This window comes from Ursus americanus, chromosome 9 (assembly GCF_024610735.1).
Source record: "Ursus americanus isolate L20-20 chromosome 9, mUrsAme1.1.p, whole genome shotgun sequence".
Lineage (NCBI taxonomy): Eukaryota > Metazoa > Chordata > Mammalia > Carnivora > Ursidae > Ursus > Ursus americanus.
Window position 1 is genome coordinate 35,550,867 of NC_142135.1, and position 22,818 is coordinate 35,573,684.

The 22,818-nt window shown below is 34.9% G+C and overlaps 1 protein-coding gene across 3 annotated transcripts in view; it reads left to right on the forward strand.

The window, feature by feature from the left end:
• The window catches only part of RNF19A (ring finger protein 19A, RBR E3 ubiquitin protein ligase), a 53,039-nt gene extending 30,833 nt beyond the window's left edge, over window positions 1–22,206 (forward strand). For 2 of the 3 annotated variants that reach the window (XM_045805869.2, XM_087864697.1), the window contains 8 exons: window positions 4,605–4,813; window positions 9,101–9,245; window positions 10,117–10,279; window positions 13,854–13,968; window positions 14,473–14,634; window positions 17,218–17,431; window positions 18,806–18,949; window positions 20,022–22,206. In XM_045805869.2, coding sequence (XP_045661825.1) covers window positions 4,605–4,813; window positions 9,101–9,245; window positions 10,117–10,279; window positions 13,854–13,968; window positions 14,473–14,634; window positions 17,218–17,431; window positions 18,806–18,949; window positions 20,022–20,712 — 1,843 coding nt within the window. In that variant the 3' untranslated portion in view covers window positions 20,713–22,206. The remainder of the gene's footprint in view (window positions 1–4,604; window positions 4,814–9,100; window positions 9,246–10,116; window positions 10,280–13,853; window positions 13,969–14,472; window positions 14,635–17,217; window positions 17,432–18,805; window positions 18,950–20,021) is intronic. The other variant, XM_045805870.2, reaches the window with a different exon arrangement.
• The last annotated feature ends 612 nt before the right edge of the window (window positions 22,207–22,818 follow it).

The following is a 22,818-nucleotide window of genomic DNA, read 5'->3' on the forward strand; positions in this document are numbered from 1 at the left end:
TTTGGATACTATTCAAGCCAAAGATGTTAGGTTAACTAATATTAGTCATCCCTGATATTCTGCTGAGGGTGTTTATTTCCCACCTAACACTTAATGCACCAGAACAGAGACAGTCCTGAAATTTTTCTTTAAAGGAAGCATTTTAGGGGCACCTGGGTGGCTCAGTCGTTAAGCGTCTGCCTTCGGCTCAGGGCGTGATCCTGGCGTTCTGGGATGGAGCCCCGCATCAGGCTCCTCCGCTGGGAGCCTGCTTCTTCCTCTCCCACTCCCCCTGCTTGTGTTCCCTCTCTCGCTGGCTGTAGCTGTCTCTGTCAAATAAATAAATAAAATCTTAAAAAAATAATAAAATAAAGGAAGCATTTTATATTTAATTTAGTTTTACCATTTGCTTCTATTGTAATTTGACAGCTGTTTTCCAACGTGTAAAGTTTGACTTCCACACAATGAAAAGTATCTTCAGTAGGCTTAACATTCTCTTTTCCAAATATGTAAATGCTAGTTACATTTAATTCTTACTGTATTATAGAATATGCCTAACAAAGTTATTATTGGGATTGAATGTTTATGAACATTAACATAGTAAGCATTCAACAACTGTTAGCATGAGAAAAAACTGATAGACGAATTACCTTAACTTTTAATCATCAAAATATACATTCATGAAAATGGGATTATTAAAGATAAACCTGTTTTTCTTTGTAACTTGTACAGATTGAATGGGACTTGAGTGTTTAATTCTGGGGTAGGATCTCTCCGCTTTTCCTTTAAAAAAGAAATACTGGAAAGTAGCATAAAACAAGTTCGAGGTACTTTTATCTCTAATATTTGAGTACATAGGTTGGTGTCCCATGAACAAATTCTCTTTCCCCTTCCCCCTTCTTTCCCCTGCCTCTTTCTCTCCCTTTTTCTCTCTCTCCACAACACACAGAAACACATGAAGAGAGTTTTATTTAAATATCACAACTTTTTTTTTTATTATTATATCCTAATTTCTGAGATGCATCAAACCTATGTTTATTTTCAACAAATGCCAAATAACCAGACGTTAAATTAAATTCCTCCAGGGCCAAAGTCAAATATCACTAATTAAGGTGTGATGAACTTATGGGATACAAAAGTAAATGTAAAATTTTATTAAAAAATAATCAGATGTTAAATACTTGACATCATCATGCAGGATTGCTAGTCTACATGTCACTGTTTAGTTTGCTCCAGATAATTATACTGTGTATTTTGAAAATCCAAATAGGTATTCCCTATTTATAAGCAGTTATTCTCAACAAGCTTACGTCTCTAGACTCAGAACTGTAAGGAATTTTTATCTTAAAGCAATTTATGAAGCTGTTTTAAAGTTTAATTATTGAGAATAAAATGTGTTTTGAGACCTCAGTTTTCTCGCCATACCCTTTCATGTTTTCATGGATACTGTACCAGATGTAGAAATTCTCTTGTCATGAAATTTTAAAATAGCAAAGTTGACATTCTGCTTTTTCATTCTTGTCAAGATGTGAAGAATTCCCTAATAGGACTTTTTCTTAAAAGACTCATAGCTTAAGTCATTAATTAAAAATTAAGTCAGTTCTTAAGTTTTGTTTAGTGATATGGTATACTGAGCAACCTATAAAGATTAGAATTATGATATAACCTAATTTCTATTAATCGAACTAGTATATTTTTATAAATATTTATTTACTCAGAAAGGCTGTATTCTTCAAAAATTATAGCACTCTCAATGTTCATATTAACTGTAAATCTGTATCCCTGTTTAATGATTTGAAAGTTAAGTTTGCATCTAAATTTGGCTTTCACAGTTCTCACTAATTATTGCATTTTATTCTTCCAACACAATGTGCATTTATACTTCAGTTATCAGTAAAACTTCACCATTTGGAACAATAAGATTTTTGTTCTATATCTAGAATGCCTACCAGTGTTTATTTTTTTAAAGAATTATTTCAGAGAGCAAGAGAGCGCAGGGGGGAGGGGCAAAGGGAGAGGGAAAGGGTCTCAGGCAGACTCCACACTGAGCCCAGAGCCCAACACGCCCAATGCAGGGCTCGATCTCAGGACCCTGAGATCATGACCCGAGCCAAAACCAAGAGTCAGACACTTAACCAACTGCTCCATCCAGGCGCCTTCCATACATTATTTATATTGATATAGAAAGCACAGTAACTTGTGTGATCACATGGTCATTTATCAGTCACAGATGCGGAGGTACTAGAACTGTCATTGAAATGGTGAGCTGTTTGTTTGGCATTCTAAAGATCAGGGCTAAAGCTGAAGCTGATTTTGGCTGAATACTGAGGCTGAGCCAAAACTTCATTGACTCCCGGTTTTATGTTTTGGGAAAACTTAGTTGTAGGGAGATTATGCAATTTATGTGAAACTATACGGATAATAAGTGGTGGAAGTGGAATTTTGACCAGGTAGCCTAAACTTCTCTTCTGCCTTTATAAATTCTGACTGACCTTAAAAAACAGTTGGTCTTCGCATTGTTGTCCCCTGCACCCACACAGATTTCCCCATGTCCCTCTTCTTCCCTCCTTCCTTCAAGAAAAGCTAGGATAGAAAAGAGTTTTAAAAGAGAATATCATTTCCTTTTCAGTTAAAATTACTATTTTAAAGACTGTTTAAGGATTATAATTTGATAGAAAATAAAGTGTAGAGTCTTTGAGGACTTTTTTCTTTTTATTGATAACTGCAGTGAATAAGCCCTCAGGGAAATTAAACTTGGCTAAATTACCCCATGTTGATACATAAATTGCCTTTAATTTAATCATGCTTGAACACATTTATGATAGTGATGGTAACTGGAGAATTGGTCTATCAAAAATAAAATGGAATTTAAGATGTAAAATTTAAGTTTAAAAGGTAAGATACTAAGGGAGCAACAGGTCCAAAAGTGGAGGAACTTCCTGACTCTTAAAATTTTATAATTTTACAGATTATCTTGAAATTCAATAAAAATATCAGTTACAGTTGCTATTTAAATTTTATTGCCAATAACAAGAGGAACCCCGAAAACTCCCCTAAATTTCCAGGCAAAAGGAAGTGTTTGATACTTACAAAAGCTTCTTATACACATAAGTAAGACTTATTTGTGTCTCTTTCAAAGAGAACCAGAACCCCCTAGACATTTTTTATTGTAAGTTTTATTGAGATAATTGTAGATTCATGTGTAGTTATAAGAAATAATAAAGAGAAATCCTGATCCTTCAGTTTGCCCCAGTGGTACCGTTTTGCAGTACTAGAAGACATCACAACCAGGATATTGGCGTTGATATAATCTACCAATCTTATTTAAATTTCCCCAGTTTTACTTGTATTGTGTATGTATGTATATTTAGTTATATACCATTTTATCACAATACATTAGTGTATTCACCACCACGGGGTACTGAACCATTCCATCACAACAAAGATGCTTCCTATTGTTCTTTTATAAATCCATCCACCTCTCTCACACTCTGTCGCGTTCCCAATCCCATCCCTAATCCCTGGCCATCTCTAATCTGTTTCCATTTCTAAAATTTTGTCATTTCAAAAATGTTCTATAAATGGGATCGTACAGTATATAACTTTGAAATTGACTTTTTTCACTGGGCATAATTCCTCAGAGATTTATCAGAGTTAAGTGTATCAGTAGTTTTCTTTTTGTTGTTGAGTAGTATTCCATATAGATGCACCATAGTTTAACCATTCACCTAGTGAAGAATAACATCTAGACTATTTCTAGTTTTTGGCTGTTACAAATAAAGCTGCTGTAAGCACTTGTATATGTGTTTGCACATTAGTTTTCATTGCTCTGGAATAAATGTCCAAGTGTGCCCAGAATTTATTTTAAGTAAGAAATTATTGAAGTGCCAAAATATTAACTCAGAGAATAGGTATTAGGGCTAGTCATGAATCTACTGTTCTTAGTCTTTTAATCTGAAGTGGAAAAAACAGTTTTCTAATTGAGAAGATCAAGTTCGTGTACTTTTTAGAAGGAGATTGGCACCAAGGAGCACTTTTACTATGCATCTTAGAAACATTAACATGAGAATTTATGCATAAATACAAGATAATCACAAAACTTATGAATTATCACAGTTTGCCATTAACTGATAGGTGCAGCTGATTCACAGTCATATTTTAGGTACTAAATTAATTTAATTTTAAAAGTAACAAGTAATTATAAAAATCAGAAATGTATGAATATATAAAGAAGAGAATTAGAACTCTAGTACCTGCAAAAATACTGTTAAGATTTTTGGTGTATTTCCTTCTAGTTTTTTCTGTGTGCATATAATACTAATTTAATATTTTACAAAAGTGGGATTAGATTAACTATACAGTTTGGCATCTTAGTTAAAAATTGAAAATTAAAAGTTAAAAATTGAACTTTAAAAATGTTTTTAACCACTTAAATGTCTTCATTTGTGAATTGTTCATTTTTTCCCCCATTTTTATATTGATGAGATAGTGTTAGGGTTTATGACTTACTTGCTCGTGTATAAATAGAAAACTTTTTCAGGAATAGCATTTAAGTTGGGTAATTGTTTTACTTAATATCTCTTCTTTTATGTCCCATTTTAAATAATTTTTCTTATTCTTCAAAGATATGCTGTGATAGCATTTGGATGTGCTAGCTGTCCAAAATTAACTTGTGGGCGAGAAGGCTGTGGAACAGAGTTTTGCTACCACTGTAAACAGATTTGGCACCCCAATCAGACCTGTGATGCTGCTCGACAAGAGAGAGCCCAGAGTTTACGTCTGAGAACTATACGTTCTTCATCCATTAGTTATAGTCAGGAGTCTGGAGCAGCAGGTATTTATGTCTAACTTTTTCTAATAAAATATTTGACACAAACAGAGCACTATAGCTATCTTAATAAAAAAAAATGCAGTATTCAAATAGTTCCTGTTACTACCTTTCCTCCCTTCAGTTTTCAGAAGTGTTTTATGTGTTGTTAGTATTTCTGTCCCAGAAGCACTCATTCTTTACTGTGGAAGAAAATGGTACTGAAGTTGGAAAGATTTTATTGAAAAAAAAAAAAAAGTGCCATGGTTATTTATATAACTGATAACTGAGGATGGTGTGAAACTGTTGTTTATAAAGGTATATTATAGCAAAGCTTAGCAAAGACTTTTAAAAATCCTCTTTTATTTACAGATGTCTCATCTAATTCCAGGATCAAGGATTCATAATCATACCTTAGTGGGACACTAAGAATTTTGTGTCTTTGTCTAGGAAGTTTTAAATTACCTGGGGATCCGTATATGAACAATGTATGCATCTCCTAAATCTCAAAAATTAAAAAAAAAAATGTGAACCTCTTAATCTTCTTTGAATAAAAATCGAAAAAAATTAATATTTCCCATTTCTAGAATTTCATTTATTGGGATTTCAGTCATTTTTAGAAAAATACTCTTCTCACTGATTGTAAAACGGAAAAACTTGGAAAATACAGAAACTTGTCAAGAAAATAATTTACATTCCTACTAGCAGTGTATTGATATAGTCATGTACTTTATGTTAAAGTCAAATTTAAAATTAAATAAACTTTAAATTCAACATTTAATACTTCATACACTGTACACAGATTTTCATGCTTATTTGCTCATTGACTTGTTTCTGTTTCCTTTCCTGAAGATTTGGGGTGGAACTTAAAGGTATTAATAATAATTTGTAGGTATGGTTCCAGAAGTAATTCAGAGAAGACCTGATATTACCCTCTGTGGTCAGCTCTAGCCATGGAATGGTCCACTTGGAAATGATATCCCTCTTCTCTAAGTGTGGGCATGGGTATTGATTGATTGGTTACAGGACGTACCTATTGAGTAAGAGCCTGGACTCTGGAATCAGTCTGTCTGGATTTGAATTCTAGCTTTTCCACTAATTCTGTGTGACCCTGAGCAAGTTATCTCGTCTGTAAAACGAAGATCCTAATAATACTTATGTCTGTAAGGTTGAAACATTTCCTGACACATAGTAAGCGCTCTGGCTATTTGAGGTAGAGAAACCAGTCACTTGCTAGAGATTTGCGTTTTTTATTAATTTAAAAAAAACATGATTTAGTCATCCAAATGAATGTTGATCTTTCTCACTGTATTCACTGTGGGAGATTTTATGTTTATTTCAGCAGCACTACCCTGGAATGCTTTATTGGTTATAATCTTTAGATCCCAATACAGCCACTTAAATTATCTTAATGTCAATTTGATTTCTGGAAGTGACCAGAAGTTCTTTTGGAGCTAAGTCTAACAACTAGAATATCACACCAATTTGAGTCACTGGTTTGGGGTGGATCCAAAGTAAGATGTGACTATATGATCATGAGAGTGATTTTTTTTTTATATTAAGTAGCTTTGAAAGTAATTATGAAAGAAAAACTTCCCAAATGATTTGAGCCGAATAGTAGCATTGTTAGAATAAATATAGCCTCCCAAGGTGATTATTTTTAAAACTTCGTTTGGAATTTTTCCATGTTCAAAAATCTTAAAATTCTGGAAATTTAAAGAACATGCATTTTTACCCCCAGTGCTCTAAAAATCAAAACTCTCAGGACAAATGTTTATGTGATAGTTTCTTTTGATGAATCTATAAAAAACTTGAACTTAGCTACTCATTCACTTGGGGGGAAAAAAGAGGAAAGGGAACTACCATCTAAAATGGTTTTATTAATTACTGTTATTCCAGATATCCTGGTATTTTTTTATCTCCTGTTATCATGATACATTGAAAAAGTGGCTGTGCTTTTAATAATTGCTTGACATAATGATAATACTTAATTGGCTCTTTCTGATCAGTCAGCTGAAGACAAATAAGTGTGCTTAATCATCTGGTACATTAAATAATTTATATTATAAAATTATCTTTAAACTGTAACAGTATTACATCTACATCAGACACTTTCTTATAGCTACTAGGAAGTTTAATGCACTTGGAGTTAACATTTTAAATGAACTACATATTTTTCATTTTTGTTACTATATTTTCCCCTTTAATAAAAATATATTTAATTGGCTTTTGACTCCCATCTCTGTCTCCTACTACTACCACCCCAAGAGATAACCACTATTAACATTTTGTTGTAAGTCCTTACGGGTAATATGGTGGGGATGGGAAAGTTTTTAAACAAATTTTGAGAACCGTATATTGTTTTGTAACCTGTTGTTGTTTTTTTTTCCCTTAACATGACAATAACCCATATTTTAACAGTAAATAGAAATATAATGATCAAAAAAAAAAAGAGCTTTGCCAAATGCACCTTAAATCAAAATGGGAAACTTTTTTTAATATAAAATGGCTGTGGATTAATTGATTTTCGGGGAAGGGATCATCAATTGACCATCTATTCAGTAAAACAACTCTACTTAGGATTTTTGCATTTGAGGGCCCCTGGGTGGCTCATTCGTTAAGCATCTGCCTTCAGCTCAGGTCATGGTCCCAGGGTCCTGGGATCAAGCCCCGCATTGGGCTCCCTGCTTGGCGGGAAGCCTGCTTCTCCCTCTCCCGCTCCTCCTGCTTGTGTTCCCTCTCTCACTGTCTCTCTCTGTAAAATAAATAAAATCTTAAAAAAAAAAAAAAGGATTTTTGCATTTGAGAATATTTTGAGAGAGAGAATGTGCACAGTAAATTTCTCATTTAAGATACAAAGACAAAACAGCCTTTTGTAGATAAATAAGTACACAGAGTGGAAATATGCAGGTACAGATCTATAAAGAGACATCAAAAATACATTGCTTATGGTATTCTCCAACATGTAATCTTAGCATATTAAAAGGCTGTTTTTTGTTTTAGAACCGCAAGAATGAGTGGAGAGGTCACCTTTCATTTTGTTCTGAAGACTGCACGTATCAGAGCCAAAGTCGAATCTCTCTACTCCCACTGCTAATTGAGAGATTTACTACTTGAGTATACTCTAGAATGAGGAAGTTTATCAAGATAGTATTAGCATTTCTTTAATTTGATGTACTAGACATTATATCTGCTATAAAAGCCAGCTTTTTTTTAATTCATGCTCCAGTGTTAAAAAATTTTTAATGCAGACTTTGTTTTTTGGATCATTTAAATCATGACTTATGAATATTTTTAATTTTTATATTCTAGTATTTATCATTTATCTTGGTCTGGCTGCATAGAGTTATCAGTTTGCTCAAAATTGTTTGAAATTGTTAAAATACTAATTGTGAGCATTGACCAGTTCTTAAGTTAAAAAACAGCTTTGGCCCTAAAAGAAGCACTAAGGAAACCTGAATTCACTGATAAAGCACAGGTAAAATTTCTTAGAAAGGAAAATATAATGTAGTTTAATGCTTATCATGTAAGAAAATGGAACAAGTACTTGAATTCAGCAGCTAGTACTACACCTATCTTTTCTTAACTGAGTGTAATTGGAAAATATAGCTGGCTACTAATAATAGTAAAATAGTTACTGGTTGCTATTAAATAGATGCCAAGGTTCAAAGTAGTTGTATAATTTGGGATAGCTTTTATTCTATGTCAGTGATTCTGAAAGTTATGTACCATTTGATTTTAACTTGGCACTTTTGTGCATTGTAACCATATTATTATACAAGAAGGGTACAGCAACAGCATTTGAATAAATGATTTTTAAAAAGACAAAGATAACTATTCTCTAGTATAAAGAATATTTACATTATAATAAAGCAGAGATGGTTAGAAAAGTTCTAGAATATGAACTGCCACCAGAAAAGACAGTTATGGGGTTGGAACAAAGACAAACTTTATGTAGTTTGCAGTTTGCCTAGGGCTGTCCTTGATTCTCCTTTCTCTTTTTATTATTTTGTTACTCTTTGGTCTCATTGTTCTACTGTGTTTGAAAATGTTTACAATTTGAAAATTTAACGTAAAAAATGTTCCTTTTCTCAGAAAGGAAGAAAAATACTTCCTAAAAAAGTTATATAGATGTTCTCCGTAGCATTTCTTTGGAAAAAATACTTTATGTACTAAAAATTCCTGGCTAAAGCTATAGTTCAGAAACTATATACGTTAAGATTTTTTGGCATTGCTGTAATTGATTATCTACTAGAAATTGTTATTTTTAGACCAGTTTTATGTAATAAACAGGTCTCTCTATTTTCCTAATAGCTGATGATATAAAGCCGTGTCCACGATGTGCTGCTTATATAATAAAGATGAATGATGGGAGCTGTAATCACATGACATGTGCTGTCTGTGGTTGTGAGTTTTGTTGGTTATGTATGAAAGAAATCTCAGATTTACATTATCTAAGGTAAGTTTATAGAAGGAGCTATTTAGTCTATGCCATACCATCCTGAATGTGCCCAATCTTGCCTGATACTGGAAGCTAAGCAGGGCTGGGCCTGTTTAGTACTTGGAGGATTGGGGGGAGGGAGAAAGAGCTATTTATATCTAAATATTTTATATTGTAAGATAATTGGAGACCGTATTAAGGATTTTTAAACTTGCTGCTTATAAGATACTGAGAGGGATGTGTTTTATTCTAGTTACATACATCAGGTAGTGTGATACATAAATTCATGATGTATCTTTGGAAAAAAAATTTTTAAACAAGAATAAAATGTGTGTTTTAAAAAATTTTAAAAGGAACCAAATTATTGTGCTAGTCATTTGGGCTTAATTAGTCAAAAATAGGAAGCATAGATTTCTTCTTTTTTTGTTTGTTTTGTTAAACTAGAAGCCAGAATTTTATACCCCCTTGTAATTATGCTAGGTCATAAATATTTCCATTTAATTTTCTTAAATATAAACTCCCTCATTTAGTCCACAGACTGAGTTTAATATAATCAGATAATTGTATGCCTAAAAATAAGCATGTTTTGCATTAATTTCCTCTTCAAAAACTAACCTAACATTTTCAGGATAATGAAGGACTAGGGATAAATATTTAACCTGAATTCTAGTTATCAGTTTCCTTTTAAAATAATTGATGGTGGTTCTTACATTGATTTTTTTGGCTTTTATCATTAAAAGCCAAATTCAGAATTCAAAGAAAAAAAACCTCATTTCTGAATATGAGAATTCTTTTAGAGTCATTTAATGTCATTAATGACTTCAGTGTATTACAGTCATTTGTTGATGTTATGCTTTGTAACAGTTACAGTTATAATTTTTTCCATTAGTCCATCAGGATGTACTTTTTGGGGGAAGAAACCCTGGAGCCGAAAAAAGAAGATACTGTGGCAGCTGGGAACACTTGTTGGTGCTCCCGTTGGAATTGCTTTAATAGCTGGCATTGCTATTCCTGCAATGATTATTGGCATTCCTGTATATGTGGGCCGTAAGGTAAAATGCTTAATTCCTTATTAGTTCATTATCTTATTCTAAACCTTCAGGTTTAAGACTCATGATTTTCATTTTTTTAAAATTTGTTTTAAAAGAGCATTTTTAGTATCTTCAGTATAAAACTATTTTATTTTTTCATAAGATAATAAATTTTCAGTGTTGGGCAAACTTGTATGTATGCATAAAAAGTAGACTTGCTTTAAAATTACCTGAATCTGAAAACTTTAGTACATTTCCTTTCTAACTTGAAGTATAAAGTATTGAAGGATACACCTGGTATTTTTCTCATGGTATATCCTTGTAAAGTTAGGTCTAAAAAAAGCTCATAGCTAAATAACACATGCCCTCAAGGCAAAGAATAATTAGCTAGTTCCTGAATTATTTTGAACTTTCGTTCAAAGGTTTTATTTTCCTAGATTACTGCTATTAGTAAATAGGCTGTTCTGTAGATTTTAACAGTCTTGTGTAAGTCCAAACACCAATAATTACCACTGGCCTATGAGTGATGAATTATACTTCATTAGCTAAGCAATAATTCTTTTTTGAAAGGTTAAAGGGATAATTCATGAAGTGGCTAAGAGGTCTGCTGCTGTCTACATTAATGGAATCTCAGAATTGAGAAGTAACTTCAAAAATTATTTAAGGGGCACCTGGGTGGCTCAGTTGGTTGGGCATCCAACTCTTGGTTTTGGCTCAGGTCATGATCTCATGCGTCCTCAGATCAAGTCCAGGAGCAGGCTCCGTGCTCTGTGGGAAGTCTGCTTGATTCCCTCCCTCTACCCCTCCTCCCAACTTACGTCACACACTCTCTCATTTTCTCTAAAATAAACCTTAAAAAAAAAAAATTATCTAATCGTAACCCTGAACTCAAGCAGAATAAAGTACAGGAATTAAAAGAAATAACATTTGATGAACCCTTACTGTGTGGTAGGTGTTTTACGCACTTTGACTCATTTTAACCTCATAGAAATTTATGTGTTAGAATGTTGAGGTTTGGGAAAGTTTATGTAATTTATTTTCAGTTATACAGAAAGAAACAGAGTTAGGATTTAAAACACATTCTTTATGTGAGATCCCTGATCATTTCTCTAGCCATTTGGGCACTTTAGTGATGGGGACATCACGAACTCCTGAAGCAGCCCATTCTGTTGCCACCTGTCTATAATTGTTAGGTTGAGTCAGAGTCTGTTTCCCTTTAATTGTTTCATTAAGTTCTGGTTATAATTTTTGGGACTAAACTCAAGAGGAGGCTGATCCTCTTCCATATAACAGCCCCATTTTTTAATATTCAACATCTATTACTTTTATAATCAGAAAAATAACAGTACATACTATTTTTTAAAAATTAGCTTTAGGATCAAGGATAAACATGGATACTTTTGACCTAAATGTTTATTTGAGAAGGTTTTAATTAACTAAATTTGTTTAAGGTCCCAAACATGGTAGCTGATTATATAATCTTTCATGTAGTTATCCAAAGCAAGGCTTTGCTAAAAATAAAATAGATACTTAGAAGTAGAAGGGAAGGAGAGACTGTTGTACTGCACACACCTACAAATAATTTATAGAGGAGAGATTATTTACCTCATTGTTCATGTCTTAGGTGCAATTACAAGTTTCCTTTTTTCAAACACACACCCAAAGGCTTACAAGTTGATGAATTAGTTTTCCATTGGAACAGTGTTCTCTGTGGTGTTTAAGGATACAAAGCAGCCCAGGAAAACCCGTTAAGTTGATGAAGTACCTAAAAGCTTAGTCTTTATTTACAATAACAAATAGAAATGTGGCACAAAGCAGTAGAACAGAAAAAATTAAGTTGGACCAGAAATAGAATGATATGATCACTGTAATTGAACATTGGTGCTTAAGGATACAAAACTTTCTGGAAGATTCGTGTCTACTCTGTCAGTTTTTTAGCTTTGGCTTTTCTCTGCTTCATTGCTACATTTTTCAGGAATGGTAGTGGGGAGAGGAGCGAGAATTAGCTGTGGTACTGAGGGATAATGAAGGATGCCTTGCTCCGGAGAGTCTGCCATCTCTGCCTGCATGGACTATCTAGGGAAGCATAGAGGCCCGTTCCCTAGGAGTGAACAGTCAGTGCTGGCAGGATTCTGACTAGGAAATACGAATGCTTCTTGTCCCATGCATGCTTCGCCCACCTCCCCACCCCAGCTTTCTCACTTTCATATATCCCATAAGAGTCATTGTACTTTATAGCCTTCAAGATAACCACATAATAATAATTCTGTTAAACCTCACCTGTAACATTGTTCAAAAGTCAAGTATTTTATTTTAGAGACTAACTGTACACTTTTAAAAAAATCTTAGTTGTTTATTTATTTGTCAGCACAAGCAGGGAGAGCTGCAGGCAGAGCAGGCAGAGGGAGAAGCAGGCTCCCCGCTGAGCAAGGAGCCAGATGTGGGGCTCTATCCCAGCACCCTGGGATCATGACCTACGCTGAAGGCAGACGCTTCACCAACTGAGCCACCCAGGTGTCCCACCTGTATGCTTTTGAGGGCTGTTTCGAATATGTCTTGAAACAGAAGGGACGTGTACTTTATTAGCATTAGCCCTTGCAAACCATGAGACCAAAGATACTGGGCTGTCTTGAAGTTGATACATCTCACAAGCCACTTTCAGTGTGGTATTAAATTCTGTTTATTAACACCTATTCTGTACAAAGATGCTAAGTAGATCTAACTCATGTCCTCTGGCAGCATTCTTCTTTTTTCCTCTTTCTACTTTTTACTTTGAGCTATAAATGAGACCCCAGGATTCTAAGTCATTTGATAATATTTTCCTTTATAAAAAAGGATCCAAGAAAAAAAAATTGACTTATTTAGTGATGTTTGCCTATTAGTACTGCTTGTTAAGGTCAATTAAAAAAAAAAAAAGTGTGGCTTCTAGTCTCCCCTAGAAGAGCCAACTTTTATCATTTAGGGATACTTATTTATTTTAAAGATTTTATTTATTTATTTGAGAGAGAGAGAGATGGAGAGTACAAGCGGGGAGGAGAGGGAGCACAAGAGGGGAGGAGAGGGAGAAGCAGGCTCCCCCCTGAGCAAGGAGCCCAAAGTGGGGCTCAAACCCAGGACCCTGGGACCATGACCTGAGCCAAAGGCAGATGCTTAACCAGCTGAGCCACCCAGGTGCTCCTAGGGATGCTTATTTAGAAAAGTGGGATGCTAAATTTCTTAGAAGTAATCCTATTAGTCAAACATCCAATCCATGTCTATGTTGAAAATAATATTCTTAATTCCTTTTTCTTTGCTCAAAACATGATTTTACTATTCTTAAATAAGAGTATACATTTGCTCAAGACTGTTTAAAAGTAAACACAAAGTAAAATCTATTAAATTACTGTCTTATTTAAGCAAATTAGTAATAAGGAGTAAATCATGTGTAAGAATATGGTTTAAGAACAAAACGGTCATCTTGAATTAGGACACTTAAGTGAATGAAATTATAAAAGAAATCACTAAATTACTAGCAAAAGTAGGACTATTTCATTTAAATTAAATATGTAATGTGTTTTTCTTTAAACCCGCACCCCATTTTTATTTTTAATTCAAGATTCACAATCGATATGAAGGCAAAGACGTTTCAAAGCACAAACGGAATTTGGCTATAACAGGTGGTGTAACATTGTCTGTAATAGTATCTCCAGTTGTAGCTGCAGTAACTGTAGGTAAGAAAATGCTTTAAAAATTGATTACCTCAAATTTTATAAAATTTAAGTTTTGTGGAAGGACTTTTTAAGACAAAGCATTATATTGTGGAAGATAAGAGAGTTACTTTTTTATTTATTTAAGGACAATTTAAGCTGAGCCTATAGAAAGCCTTTCATTGAGTAACTGTATTGGTTAAAAGTATTATAGACTCAAGAGCCTAGAGTTAGGATAATTGGTAAATTCTTATAGGCTGATACCCACCCTCACTCCATATGGTTTAGAGCCTTGACACTTAAAAACAAAAAGGCTTGCTTTTTTTTTTTTCTCCTCATGTGTGTCACCTGAAAGTTTGGAAGTTTTAAATTTGTGTCCCTTAACAGTTAGGTAAATCTACTTTGGGCAAGGGTTGAAGAACAACAGCACTTTTCTCCCGTACACTTTCTCTTGAAAAGGCTTTCTAAGAACTCATGTTTCTGTGATTTATTTTTTAACTTATAATTAATAATTTAATTCCTCTTTAGGTATTGGTGTTCCTATTATGTTAGCCTATGTCTATGGCGTTGTTCCAATTTCTCTTTGTCGAAGTGGAGGTTGTGGAGTCTCAGCAGGCAATGGAAAAGGAGTCAGGATTGAATTTGATGACGAAAATGATATAAATGTTGGTGGAACTAACACAGCTGTAGGTAAGTCTTTTAAGCAAAGGAAGAAGATGTACTTATTAATAGTTTGTTAGGGAAAGAGATAACATGCAAATTAGAATTTCCATTGCCCTCCTTCACTAGGCCTAATAGCATTCATCCTGATGTACATCAGTGAAATGAATTACCTGGGAAAGGTGAATGGATGAAAGAGGGTGAAAGAGTTCTGGGTACCTAACCTACACTAGAAATGTAATGTCTTAGAAATTCCAGACTTTGAATCTTAAATTTTGCCTGAAACAATACAAATTGGTAAGAACAGGATATTCATAAAAGAAGAAATACAGATGGCCAGTGAATAGAGAATATCTTTAACCCAATGTTATTCAAAGAAATATGAATTAGAACAATACCTGGAGAATGAAAAGGCCCTCATAGAAATTTTTATAGAAATTTGTTTTCAGGAAATAATTAGGCAGATGTGCAGAGATAATGTCCACTTTCTTACCTCCCATTCTCTCTTGAACCCACTCTAATCAGATTTGGTCCCTGCCACACCAGAGTTTTATCTCCACCACTCCACCAAAGCAGAGTCACAAGTGACCTCCGTGTTACCAGATATAATGGTCAGCTCTTGGTTTTCATCTTAATATAACAATTCATCTGACATGGTAGACCATTCTCTCCTCCTTGAAACATTTTCTTTTCTTCTGAGAAACCATTTCTCATATCGTATCTCCTAGCCATTCCTTCTCAGTCTTCATCTACACTCATTCCCTGGGGCATCTCACCTATTAAATGTGTCGACTGACCACTCGTAAATTTGAATCTAGGCTAGAACTCTCCTCTGAACTTCACATTTGTACATCTAACTCTCCTCGTTAATCTACACTTCAATGTCTAACAAGAATTTCAAGGTTAACTTGTTTGTAACCAAACTCTTTACACTCTAAAACCTGTTCTCTCCAGTCATCATTCGCACCTCATCAAGTAGCCTCTCCATTCTTGCTGTTTGTTGGACCAGAAACCTCCTTTTCCCTTCTTACCCTACATCTGATCTGACAGCTAATTTTGGTACTTCCTTCAATATTTAGCCATAATCCAACCATTTCTCACCTTCTCTACTGCTATTCCATTAGTCCAAGCTACTGTCCTTTTTCTTGGACTATTGTAATAGCCCCTTTAGCTGATCTGTCACCTTCTCATCTGCTCACTATTCCACAGTGTAGCTGTAGTGATACTTCTGAAACATAAGTCAGATCATGTCTTTCTTATGCTCAGAACTCTCCTAGTGCTTCCAGCTGTACTGAAGGAAAAACCCACCATCTTTATCATGGCCTATATGGCCTGACATGATCTGTCCTTGGCTTCATCTTTGAACTCATCTCTTGTTACTCTCCTATTTAATACCAACCCTCCTTGATGTTTTTGAGGATGCCAAGTACACCTCCACCTCTAGGCTTTTAAATTTGCAGTTTCCTCTGCCTGGAATAGTCGTCCCCTGGATAATTTTATGTAATATAGTGGTATCAGATCTTGTAATAGCTTGTAGACAATTAGATCTGTAGAACATACCTAGAAATCAACTTTTGGCCCACTTTATTGACCTGGAGAATAATAAGCACTTTAAATAAAAAACCCTTATGGAAAATTTACATATTTTCCTCTGGAGTCAGCTAAATCTTTCAACTGTCAGATTTTTTATAGAATTCCTAAGTCTTCTGGATTTTTAAAAGAAGTGGTGACTTTTTTTTTTTTTTTTGACGATTTCAAGCCAATTTACTTTAGATTGAAGGTAAAAGTTTGATTCCTTAAAAGCACTTATCACATTATGTAATAACTTGGTTTTTTGTTTACTTGGTATCTTAGGGGTGAGGGCTATAACTCTCTTCTTTGTCATTATATTTTTAAAACTTGGAACATAGGGATGCCTGGGTGGCTCAGCCAGTTAAGCATCTGCCTTTGGCTCAGGTCATGATCCCAGGGTCCTGGGATCAAGCCCCGCATCGGGCTCCTTGCTCAGTGGGGAGCTACTTCTCCCTCTGCCTGCTGCTCCCCCTGCTTATGCTGTCTCTCTCTGACATATCTTAAAAAAGAAAAGAAAAGAAAAAAAACCTGGAACATAGTAGGTGATTGATTTCACCAATAAAAGACTTTTGTTTCCATTACCATACAAAAATGTTAATATCTTTAATCTTAACAAAAGGAGGAAACCACTTTCCTCCTCCCATTTCTTCTCAGTTCTCATTTCTTTTTTTCTTTCTTAATATGAGTGTAGTTGACACAAACGTTATGTTAATTTCAAATCTTCAACGTTGTGATTCAACAAGTTTCTACATTATGATATGTTCACCACAAGTGTAGCCACCATCTCTCACCATACAATGCTATTACAGTAAAAGCGTGGTGACTGTTTAATACTGAGAGCCAGTCCCTAATCCAGTTTTACAAGCTAGAGATAGTTCCCTTTCCTCTTATCCCATCGTTATGTTTTCCTGACTCCAGATGTCTTTTCTATTCCTGTGCATGTTGTATAGTAAAATCTCCTATCTGAAATCATGGAGGAATTTAAGAAGAGGGAATTTAATAATCACACTTACTTAATTTCTTTGAAATATTTGCATTTAGACACGACTTCAGTAGCAGAAGCCAGACACAACCCTAGCATAGGGGAGGGAAGTGTTGGTGGTCTGACTGGCAGTTTGAGTGCAAGTGGAAGCCACATGGATCGAATAGGAGCCATTCGAGACAACCTGAGTGAGACAGCTAGTACCATGGCCCTAGCTGGAGCCAGTATAACGGGGAGTCTGTCAGGAAGCGCCATGGTGAACTGTTTTAACAGGTAAGAAAAATGTGCTCTGTTTTCTTTTTGCCTTCTGTTAACTACAAATTGTTAGATGAGAGTTTTGAAGATTATGTAATCATTATGATTATGTATAATTCTGTGTCAGGGCTGAAAACAGTAATATTAATGAAATTTAGTGGTAAACAGTAAAAGTTTTACTTGTTTGAATTTTCTGGCCTAATATTTTATACACATGGTGTGGTAAAAACCAAATCTAAGGCATAGCATTCTGCTAATTTCTTCACTGCATTTGTCAGATTTGATGTTATGAATCAGTGCTGGGGCTGCTTTCGTGGACACAGTAAAGGCGGTACTTAAGCCTAGACCTTACCTCTGGAGCTGGCAACAGCTAGATGCTCGAAAAGGAGACACTGGCTGAGGTCTGGGGGAGCAGCTGGAGTCAGGATGTGTGGGAGTGTGAGAGTTGAGGCCAGGGTAGTCTAGTCCTCCGGAATTCTTCTGTGTGTTACTGCTTATTTAGTTCTCACCAAGTCTCTTACCAACAGCCATACAGATAAGTAGGAGAAATTAAAGCATATTTGTCTTCCTTTTTTTCTTATCTAATTCACTATTCTTTACTTCTGTTTATTAGCTTTGTTGTTTTTTTTTAAACGTAGGAGAGTATGCATAAACTAAAAGATAGGGGCGCCTGGGTGGCAGAGCGGTTAAGCGGCTGCCTTCAGCTCAGGGCGTGATCCCGGCGTTATGGGATCAAGCCCCACATCAGGCTCCTCCGCTATGAGCCTGCTTCTTCCTCTCCCACTTCCCCTGCTTGTGTTCCCTCTCTCACTGGCTGTCTCTCTGTCAAATAAATAAATAAACTAAAAGATAAATTGGTCATATTTATTTTATTTTTAGGTAATTTGCTTTTTATTTTTTAATTTTTTTAGGTAGTTTACTTTTATGCTTTTAAACACATTCTTTTAAGGTATAGTAGTGTTTATTATGTCTTTTTTAAAGAATCGGGTATTAAATTTAGAGAATCATTTTTAATATATAGAGGCTCAGGATGTTTTAATCCACTGATCTGTCCTGTAGCCTGGTTTTTAATGTATTCAGATTTTGTTTCACACTCAGACATGGTAAGCATATTTAATTAAAATCCTTTATGTCCTTTTTGTGTTACTCTGTTACTACCTTACTTGGCAGACAGCTGATTTTTCTTATTTTATTTGGATGGCTGGTACTGTTCAGTGTGCTGCAGTAGAATTTGAATAATCAAATAAAAGGAAACTTAAAAAAAATGCTGATAGTTGTTTCTATAATAGTTTCTTGTTACTAGGGGTCTCAGCTGAATTATTTGAAGATACATATTATAGTAGTCTGGTGTTATATGTAATTTCAGTTTGTATCTGCTCCCTGCTCTTTAAGGTTGGAAGTACAAGCAGATGTACAGAAAGAACGGTACAGTCTAAGTGGAGAATCTGGCACAGTGAGCTTGGGAACAGTTAGTGATAATGCCAGCACCAAAGCAATGGCAGGATCTATTCTGAACTCGTACATCCCGTTGGACAAGTAAGGAAAGAACTGTTAAACAGTTAAAGTATTTTTTAAATTATTTTGTTTTTTATTTTTTTAAAGATTTTATTTATTTATTTTAGAGAGCACAAGCAAGGAGAGGGGCAGAGGGAGAGGGAGAGAGAGAATCCCAAGCTGACTCCGCACTGAGTTCAGAGCCCAATGCAGGACTTGATCCCAGGACCCTGAGATCATGACCCGAGCCAAAATCAAGAGTCGGACACTTAACCGACTGAGCCACCCAGGCGCCCCTTAAACTTAATTATAAAAGAATTATTCCTGTCATTAGGTAAAATTATCATAAATAATGGTTACCAGCTATTAGGTTCTCCAGGAAAAGAAAATGATGAAATGTCCAGAGTAAGCAAATCCGTAGAGACAGAAAGCAGATTAGCGGTTACCAGGGATTGGGGGCAGGAAAGGATGGCAACAGGCTGCTAGTGGATACAGGGTTTCTTTTAGGAATGATGAAAATGTTCTGAATTTAGTTGGTGGTGATAGTTGCACAATTCCGTAAATATACTATGTAAGAACCATTGAATTGTGCACTTTAAACAGGTGAACTTTGTGATATGTAAATTATATCTCAATAAAGCTGTTCTGAAAAAAAAATGGAGAAGGTAACATAGTACCTGGAACAGCATAAGCAATAAATGTAGCTACTTCTATTTTTTTTAATTGAAACATTATTATAAATACAGTCTCGGAGCGCTTGGGTGGTCTCAGTCAGTTAAGCGTCTGCCTTTGGCTCAGGTCATGATCCCGGGTCCTGGGATTGAGTCCTTCAGGCTCCCTGCTCAGCGGGAGCCTGCTTTTCCCTCTCACTCTGCTGCTCCCCCTGCTTGTGCTCTCTCTGTCAAATAAATAGAATGTTTTAAAATAATAAAAATAAATACAGTCCTCTTATTTCAAGTAATATTTTAATAGAACATATCCTTCATTAATTTGTTCTGAGAGCTTTTATGTAGTCTTTGAATTTTTCACACAGATCCCTCTCCCTTTGTTGTTACCTCAATAAAAATAAAAGGAAGGTACAAATGTATTTATATCTGTTACTCTTATGTTCTAGAGAAGGCAACAGTATGGAGGTGCAAGTAGATATTGAATCAAAGCCATCCAAATTCAGGCACAACAGTGGAAGTAGTAGCGTGGAGGATGGCAGTGCCACCCGAAGTCATCCTGGTGGTTCATCCAGTGGCTTGCCCGAAGGTAAATCTGGTGCCACCAAGTGGTCCAAAGAAGCAACAGCAGGAAAGAAAGCAAAAAGCGGTAAATTGAGGAAAAAGAGTAACATGAAGATAAATGAGACCAGAGAGGACATGGATGCACAGTTGTTAGAACAACAAAGCACGAACTCAAGTGAATTTGAGGCTCCATCCCTCAGTGACAGTATGCCATCTGTAGCAGATTCCCACTCTAGTCATTTTTCTGAATTTAGTTGTTCTGACTTAGAAAGCATGAAAACTTCTTGTAGTCATGGTTCCAATGATTATCATGCCCGCTTTGCTACTGTTAACATTCTTCCTGAGGTAGAAAACGATCGTCTGGAAAATTCCCCACATCAGTGTAGCATTTCTGTGCTTACCAAAACTGCTTCATGTTCAGAAGTTCCACAGTTGAATCATATTGCTGAAGAACATGGTAACAGTGGAATAAAACCCAATGTTGATTTATATTTTGGTGATGCACTAAAAGAAACAAATAACAACCACTCACATCAGACAATGGAATTAAAAGTTGCAATTCAGACTGAAATTTAGGCCTATAAATGCTGCAAATTAATTACCACTGAACAACCTTGTTTGGAGCTGGTTGAACTACATGTGACTACTTTAAGTTTCAAGTTACCAGCAAATGCCGGGTTATATAATCTAATGCAGATACATTTTCTGTGTTCAGCAAAGCATTGTGTTTCATGTGGATCTTAATTACCAAACTATGAAATGAAGGCTTTAAAAGTGCATTATTGTAAGGACAATAATTCATAAGAGAAGTATGTTTTGTGTGTTTGCCACAAAACGTTGCTTGAAGCACATACTTGTATATTTAGTTAGAAATTTGGCTTAATTTATAATCAATATAAAATACTAATGCAGTTAGAAACATTGTTATGAAGAAAACCTGAGGCTTAGGGATAAGTGGTTAGTGACATTTTATTGAAACCACTAAGGGATACTGTTTAAAGAACCTTGCAGGTTACTCTCAGTATATGATACTCTTTGTAACATTTCTATTCATAACTGGGCATAAATTTCATTTTTTTCTTCGTATGCAATGTGGATATATAAAGCTTAATGCAGCCCATTTGCTACCATTTGGATACTTAGACACTTTGAGCAAGATTGTGGCAGTTTTTGCACAACTTTGAAATAGAAATACCTGGTACTCTATATATCTTGTATATTGTTGATGCCATCTTAGAAACAAAATGTAAAGGTAGGTAATTAAGTATACTGACAGCACCAAATAACGATACATAAAACTATAAAATAAAATTCCATTAGTTTGTAAGTATTAATAAAAAAGTCACCTTCCACCAAGGGGAAGTTTGCACCCCATTGATTCTTGGTGCCTTTGGAATAGACTGGATTTTAAGGGCCTAGTTGTTTGAGGAGTTTGCTGTATTGTTTTCCATTATGTCCTCTCTAGCCACCTTGGATTATGTAGACAAATACAAGATAGATAAATATGAGTAATAATAACAATGCTGAAAAAGTATTAGCCTACCAAAGACACACTCAGGCTTTAGTGAATACATAACCTCAGTTTTAACACATGCGTATCTTCTCCAATCATGAAATCAAAGCACGGTGCAGAGTTTGTACCAAGTACTAAGGAGGGGTCCATGTATGGCTGGCTTTATTTTATTTTACTTTTGTTTATGGAAGGTGTTCAGCTGACATAAACAGAAGTTGGCCAAAATACTGCCTGTACTGTTACTTTCCTGTATAATTCACTTAAATAAAACAGGTTAACCTCAAAGATAGCAGTTGAAATGTTCCATCTTATGTGTTTCTGTTAAGTATTACCATTATGGTGCTACTGAGCATTTTCTTTTATTAAAAAGAAAAATGCCATGGGCTGCAGTCTTCTTCCACCACTTTTTCTCACTAGGTCCATTAATATGCTTATAACACTAGTGCCAGTTATTTGATAATGCTTATTATGGTATTTGTATATTTGTTTGCATTCCAGTTTTGTTCAATAGTGAGTGTGTAAACTGCATACATTAAATAAATGTAAATACTAATGTATTGCTGCTTTATGGTTTGTGTACAGGTATTTTTATAAGAATATGAATACTCATTTGCCACATGGCAGTTACTTATAAGTATTGCAAGTCATTGAGATGATTCTGTATACTGGTCGCACCCCAAAAGGAAGCATTTGCTGAACCTCTCAACAAACAGTGTTGACACACAAGGAATCCTTTCTTCATTTCTAATAACTGCCTTTCTTCCAGAAATAAGTTGCTTTAGTCTCAACATATTTTATTTTTAAAAGTGAATTGGTTGGAAAGTAAATAGATCTATCATTAAATTGTGAAGAGATAAGTATTATAAATCCTCATCTTAACAGAAAAATAAAAAGATCTTAAAATACTATTCTAAGAGATTCTACTCTGGTAACATTAGATCATGAAACTAGAGCTGTTTAAATTTAAGCTAGTAATTGTAATTAAATGCTTTCTATCCTTATAGCCTCTATAAAATGCATTGGTGATTTTTCTGATTTCCTGTTACATAGTTAATTCTTAATGAAAATAATATGTATGAATATGTTGACTACCTCTTGACCTTTCTGTAAAAGGCCATAGATTAAATGGAAAGCTAAAGGATTTTTGGAGGAATACAGCAAAAGTAGGT